The sequence below is a fragment of the Vipera berus genome, assembly GCF_964194415.1.
Source record: "Vipera berus genome assembly, chromosome: 9".
Taxonomy (NCBI): Eukaryota; Metazoa; Chordata; class Lepidosauria; order Squamata; family Viperidae; genus Vipera; species Vipera berus.
In genome coordinates, this window is record NC_138212.1 from 3,567,957 (window position 1) to 3,575,004 (window position 7,048).

General features: G+C 40.2%; 1 protein-coding gene across 2 annotated transcripts; it reads right to left on the minus strand.

Moving 5' to 3' along the window:
• APOC1 (apolipoprotein C1) lies at positions 1–7,048 on the minus strand. 2 transcript variants are annotated; one of them, XM_081334888.1, is made up of 4 exons: positions 6,891–7,048; positions 4,244–4,312; positions 3,093–3,243; positions 1–279 (listed from the first exon to the last, which is right to left on the minus strand). In XM_081334888.1, exons 2-4 carry the CDS (start codon positions 4,299–4,301, stop codon positions 204–206), a joined length of 285 nt encoding a protein of 94 aa, XP_081191014.1. In that variant the 5' UTR covers positions 4,302–4,312; positions 6,891–7,048; the 3' UTR covers positions 1–203. The 2 variants fall into 2 exon arrangements, with proteins under 2 accessions (XP_081191014.1, XP_081191015.1); XM_081334889.1 differs by lacking the exon at positions 6,891–7,048 and adding an exon at positions 4,715–4,798.

Here is a 7,048-nt window from a genome sequence, read left to right on the forward strand (position 1 = left end):
TTTCTCCTACTTAAGCTTGTCTCTTTATTTACGTCTAACAATGGGTGGGAAGTAAAAAATACACAACTGCAGACAAAGGAAGCAGGAAATAAAGATGGGAGCTTCTGGACTACATCTTCCAAGATGTTTTTTCCCCCCACTTTGGATTATACCACTATGAGCATCTTCTCTATCACTGATGGACACAAGGAACGGAGGGCCGTTCAGTCCGATCCCTCTTGGGAGTTCACGGGTTCAAACTTCTTCTTCAGCTTCTGGAACGTCTCAGAAAGCCAGTTCCTATCAGGGAGAAGAGAAATGGTGAGTGGTCTTGCCATCCCCAAAAGCTTCCAAACTCGTGTAATGTGGGAAAGGGCTTGGGAGACCCTGATCGAGAGAGGATGCCGGGGGAACTGTCCGATAACAGACCTCAGAGCTCTCCGCTGCAAAGTGGGAAGTGAATTTTGCCCCGTTTCTTGCCACGGTTGTTAAGCGAATCACTGCAGTTGTTAGTCATACCGCTTTTAAGCGAATTGGGCTTCCCCATTGACTTTGCTGGTCAGAAGGTCCCAAGAGAGGGTCACGTGACCCCGGCACGCTGCGACCGTCATAAATAGGAGCCAGAGGCCAAGCCCCCGAATTCTGATCACACGACCCTGGGGATGCTGCAATGGTTGTGAGTGTGAAAAAGGGTCACGAGTGGCTTTTTCCAGTGCCGCTGTCACTTCCAACGGTCCCTAAATGAATTGTTATAAGTCAAGGACTACCTGTCTATTCTCAAACGTGGCTCTTTCCATCGTCCTGTTCTGCCTCTGGGCCTACCGCTTCCAAAACTATTTTGCATCTTGGACTTAAGAGTTCCCAGCTTCACACTCCTTTGCGGACAGCCCATATTGATGAAGACAAACATCTGGGAGAGTTTTTCCCAGATCACAGACATGCTAATTTAGGAACCTGATTGGCTGTTTTGCCGAGCCTCCAGCAAGACTCCCGGATGATCCGGCCGCTTGCCAAAAGCTGACTTGACATTCCTTGGCAGGCATTTAGAAGGCCGTGGGCACCTAAGAGGCTCTCATAGAATCATAGGGTTGGAAGGGATCTTGGAGGTCACCCCGTCCATCCCCCTGCCAGGGGCAGGATTGTCACTGTGTGGTGGAATGTAGCCTGGATTCCCAGCAGAGAGGGGCTGGATTCCAGAGGGCAAAGAGGCAGCAGAGGAGACCGGGCAGAGGAGACCGGCACCGATGATGTTCCCTAGTTTGGGTAAATGAAACGTCTGCAAAAAAAACAACTGAACTCAGAGAGCACAAAAGAAGAAAGAGAAAGAAAGAAAAGAAAAGAAAGAAAGAAAGAAAGAAAGAAAGAAAGAGAGAGAGAGAGAGAGAGAGAGAGAGAAAGGAAGAAAGAAAAAGAAAGAAAGAAAGAAAGAAAGAAAGAAAGAAAGAAAGAAAGAAAGAAAGAAAGAAAGAGAAAGAAAGAAAGAAAGAAAGAGGAAGGAGAGACAGAGATAGAAAGAAAGAGAGAGAAAAAGAAAAAAGGAAAGAGAGACAGAAAGAAAGAGAAAAAGAAAAAGAAGAACAGGAAGGAGAGACAGAGATAGAAAGAAAGAAAGAAAGAAAGAAAGAAAGAAAGAAAGAGAGAAAAATAAAAAAGGAAGGAGAGAGATAGAAAGAAAAAGAAAGAAAGAGAAAGAAAGAAAGAAAGAAAGAAAGAAAGAAAGAAAGAAAGAAAGAAAGAAAGAAAGAAAGAAAGAAAAGGAAAGAGAGGTGGATATAGAAAGAAAAAGAGAAAGAAGAAAAGGAAGGAGAGAAATAAATAAAATTAAATTAAATTAAATTAAATAAAATAAAAAATTTTTTTTAAAAAAAGTAAAATCTTTTCCTGAGTTCCTTCTTCCCCATAGGAATTTCTCAATGGAACTGTCTCAACTGCTCTGTGGCTCCATCTAGTGGTGGCTGCTGCATCTCCCAGGCTCCTCTGATTTTTTTTTTGCTAGTCTAGGCGCCTGATTCCCTTTTCGGCTTTCAGGCCTGAAAAATCTTTCCCTTTCTGGTTAATGGAAGAAACAAACTTCAGTTCCAGAAAGCAAAACCACAGGGAAATTTTTAATCCTAGCCAATTAGAAGCTTGTAAGTCGAGGACTATACTGTCCTTTCAACCCAGAGATCCTTAAGCTGATCATGGATTGCTATCGACAGCGGCATTTTGTGGTTGTCTAACCATTTGGACAGTCATAATAAATCCAAAGGAAGAATAAATGCATTTAAAACCGGCCCCTTCATTTCCCCCAATTAATGGTTATACAAACTATGGAAAGAGTTTCCTCACTGAGATCACAGAGAATGTCGCGTTCAACGAAGGAATGGTGGCTTTGCAGGGCAGGGAACTTCCCACCATATCAAGTGCTTGGATTTTTTTTTCCAACCAATGCCCAAATCGGGCATTTACACCAATGTGTAAGTCACAGGTTCTTGCAAATTGGGTGGGGAGGCTCCGAAGATGTCACATGCATCATGACCTCGTTATGCTAATGGGTGGAAATCACCTACTGCTTCTCATACTCATCATGGCTGGACTGGTCCCCGAGGCATAATTCACGCCGTTTGCACGCTGACGTGGTAACACTTGGGAGATCATTGTGGCTTCCTTAACAATATGGATGGGAAGGAAGCATTTAATTACTAATTTTACTTGTATTATGGGATGGGAGTGTAGTATTAATAGCTGGCAGAGGCAGGAACAGATCAAGGATTAACCAGTAGCAGATAAGAATTGGGTGGCTCCTGCTTCCAGGGTTTCAAAACTGTCAGAAGTGAGAACAACTGCAGAAAAACTTCCAAAATTGAATTATGAAAGACCAGGACACGGAAACAGAGTAAAAATATGCTCTGGGGAACTATCTCCAGATTTATGAAGGAGAAATTTGATGCTAAATATTAAGATGGGCCTCTTTTGGCTGATGTTCTCCAGATGTTGGGTTCTTCTGGAGAATCCAACTTCTTCTTCTTCAACTTTTTGAATTCTCAGCCAAGATGGCTGAACCAAGCCCCCTCCCCCACCCTATTTCCCTCCTAAGAGTCACAGTTGGAAGAATGTGAGCTAAAAACATTCACCTGGTTTTGTTGCTGAATTCACTGTTGTGGAATTCAAGAAAAGCCGCTTTGGTCTTCTCACCAAGGTTGTCAACAAAGGTCTGGACCTCCTTCTGAAACTTCTCAAACTTTTGGGCCATGGTGGCTTCTCTCCCACCGTCTTCATTGGAGTCTTGGGATTAATATTGAAACCGAAAGCATGTTACTTGCTTACACTCAACGCTGAACCCACACTTAGTGTTGAGTTCAGATACCAGGCACTATGCCCAAACAAATAAGACATGATAGGGCTTAATGGGGTAACCTGGTTCACAGAACATGTTGGGACCATACTTGATGCCTCACAAAACACTGGGTTGCAAACTACCCAATTCTGTTTAGCCTAGTCTGGCATGTTCTGTGAATCCAGCTATGTGTTGGGAAATTGACACAGGGTTCAATACACTCAGAACGTAGAACAAACAATGGATATTTTGGGTTGGCATGCAGACATTTTTACATCATGTATGTTATCTATCTATCTATCTATCTATCTATCTATCTATCTATCTAATCTATCAATCATCTATCATCTACCTGTCTATCTATCTATCTATCATCTGCCTGCCTGTCTGAGTATCTATCTATCTATCTATCTATCTATCTATCTATCTATCTATCTATCTATCTATCTATCTATCTATCTATCTATCTCTATCCATATTTCAGTGCCATTGTAACCTACAACAGTTGCTAAATGAATGCTTGTAAGTCGAGCTAAATATATATAATTAGAAAATAACTTTACAAAGATTTTTTTAAAAAAAACCTATAGAAACTTAAGGAGAAAAAAAAGGAGGCTTGGGGAAATACTGTTCTAGGCAATCTCTTCCCAGCAGGAACTCTGTGCTCTTAGCAATAGCAAGAATTCTGGATCTGTCACATTTCCCAGTGAGAGAGAAAAAAAATACCAGGGAAATATTAAAACAAACTAGTGTCTTGCAAGAAAATTAACATACTATCCAATGGCCCCCTGTGCTTTGTTCGCCCCGACCCGGGGTTCAATATCAGACTTCCAGAAGTGTTGGACTACATCCCCCAGAGTTCCTTGCCAGCAATCCATCACTCTGGAGGGGAAGGGGCCTTTTTTTTCTCCCCCAGTGAAAGCAATCCTCTCCTTCCCCAGCTCTTACCTGTCACTACCGCAGACAAAGTTATCAGGAGGACCGCGACAGCCAAGACCAGTTTCATGGTTGCACCTCCTGTGGAAAATAAAATAAAATAAAAATAAAAATAAAAAATAAAATAAAAAAAATAAAAGAATAGAATAGAATAGAATAGAATAGAATAGAATAGAATAGAATAGAATAGAATAGAATAGAATAGAATAGAATAGAATAGAATAGAATAGAATAGAATAGAATAGAATAGAATAGAACAGAACAGCACAGTAGAACAGAACAGAACAGAACAGAACAGAATAGAATAATTGATGGACAGACAGAAGATAACACTCCCCAGGTTCATATGCTCCTCTCATTAGACAAATCAATTTCATTTTAGGTTTCCAGAATTTGCAACCAAAATCATTCTGGGAACTGAAGTCCCAAACATCTGAAAGTCCCACACCAGGTATGCCTGCTATATATGGTGAATAATCTAACACAGCTTTTCTTCATAAGGCATTTTATTCCAATGTCCCCGTAACCGTCTCCTAGAGCTGCAGAATATCAGGATTTGCAGGGCCCCCCCCACAAAAAACTCAAACAAGTGTGGGTTGTTTTTTTTTTCCTGGTTGGGAATCACTCCCTTGATGGGTGCTGTACAGGATGAACTGAAGTCAGTGTTCAAGGAAGAGAAAAATGCAGCGAAACAGCAGAGAAACAGGAAAAGGTGGGGGTGTGGACACCCAATTAGTAATTGGCTGATAGTACTTAGCCAAATGCTAATGATCAATTGTATAACAATATTGTATAATATCTTATATAAATAGGATACGACAAGTGGGTCAACCTATTCTCCAAAGCGCCTGAAGGCAGAACAAGAAACAAGGGATGGAAACTAACCAAGGAGAGAAGCAACCAGGAACTAAGGAGAAATTTCCTGACGTTGTGGGTGCTCCATCACTGGAGGCTTTTAAGGAGAAATTTCCTGACAGTGAGAACAATTAACCAGTGGAACGATTTGCCACCAGAAGTTATAAATGCTCCAACACTGGAGGTTTTGATGAAAAGATTGGACAACTGTTTGTCTGAAATGGTATAGCGTTTACTGCCTGAGCAGGGGGTTGGACTAGAAGACCTCCAAGGTCCCTTCCAATTCTGTTATTCAAAAGAGAGAACCATCCTTAAGGGCTTGGGGGTGTGTGTGTGTGTGGTGTGTGTGTGTGTGTGTCAGAAATATAAGGATGAGAACTTTGACTGCCTGGTTACAATTTGACTTTTTGATCCTCTCTGACGTTTCCTGCAACTTTCCACTGTAAGTCTTTAGTAGCCTCCGCTCTGGTGTCTTAACAAATCTTGATTTATGCTTCAGCAGTGGGAATCGTCCCAAATAGGTGGAAAAAAAACCCCTCCATCCTCATCATGCAGAATAAAATATATGAGTTGCAAGGGATCTTGGAGGTCTTCTAGTCCAACCCCCTGCTGAAGCCATTTCAGACCAATGGCTGTCCAATTTATTCTTAAAAACCTCCAGTGTTGAAGCATTCACAACTTCTGGAGGCAGGGGGTTCCACTGGTTAATTGTTCTCACTGCCAAGAAATTCCTCCTTAGTTCCAGGTTGCTTCTCTCCTTGGTTAGTCTCCATCCTGTTGCTTCTTGTCCTGCCTTCAGGCGCTTTGGAGAATAAGCTGACGCCTTCTTTTTTGGGTTCCAGAAATGGTTTTTTTTTAAATTTTGATAATCTTAGTCTTGTTTTTAACTGTTTTACTGCAGTAAATAGTAATTCCCCCTACGAAGGGGACGGGCAGTTCTTAAATATGATAAATACATAGAATAAATAAATAAAAGGTATTCTTTATTGATTTTGAAAATGGCTTTGTCTCGTCAAAACAGGATGGTGGAGCCACAGATGGTCCAGATTAAGTAATACATTAAAGGATTGAACCAGTTCTCTATTAATATTTTTGTGGGTATAATTCAGTCTCTTCAAAAGGAAAATCACTTTTAATCAAGTTTCTGTAGATTTTTACCTCATCAGCAGAACATATTTGGATAACGAATTAGATTTAAATTAGATTTTAATTTAAATCTAATTTGTTAACAAAACGTATTTTGCTGAAGCAAATATATATATATATATATATATATATATATATATATATATATATATATATATATATATATATATATATATATATATATATATATATATATATATATATATACACACACACAGAAGTTAAATTTTCTATTTAATTTAAAGTTAAGTTTTAATATTCAAATTCATTACATTTTAGGGGAGGGGGGTTGTTCTATTTCACTAATTAAAAAACAACAACCGACAACGCAAGAACTCCCAGCTGTCAAGCCCAACCGAAGAATTTCCCCAAGAGGAAACGCAACAAAATTGGAAAATCTGTTTTTTACATTTCTAAGCAACCGACGCTGCTATTGTCAAAAAAACAAAAGCCTTCATCCTAATCACGGTCACATATTTTCCATAAATGCCCCGTGCCAATTTTTGTTTTGCATTAATTAGCCAAAAACACCTAAATGAAAAAGTAATCAAGGGGTTTTCTTTTGAGCTGAATGATTGGATGAGAATATTCTTCTCTCTATATATTAACCAAAGTTGGTTTTATGTCTTCCCAACCCTCTTCGTTGCTCTTTACTTACCTGTAGCTGTGAGTGGAGACACTACTCCTGGCTCTATTCTGCAGGACCATCCACTTGCTGCTCCCTATAAACCTGCCCCCAGCCTCGTCATCAGCCCCCGGCATAGGGATAAAACCTGAGCCTATGTTTTTTAATCTCCTCCCTACAAATTAGATTGC

What these genes read in the sequence shown, in the direction of transcription:
- APOC1 (XM_081334888.1), bottom strand. Translation starts at nt 4,301, where the DNA reads ATGAAACTGGTCTTGGCTGTCGCGGTCCTCCTGATAACTTTGTCTGCG. An exon ending in TTTGTCTGCGGTAGTGACAG is followed by an intron (nt 3,244 to 4,243) that starts GTAAGAGCTGGG and finishes ATTAATCCCAAG; the next exon opens with ACTCCAATGAAGACGGTGGG. An exon ending in GAATTCAGCAACAAAACCAG is followed by an intron (nt 280 to 3,092) that starts GTGAATGTTTTT and finishes TCTCCCTGATAG; the next exon opens with GAACTGGCTTTCTGAGACGT.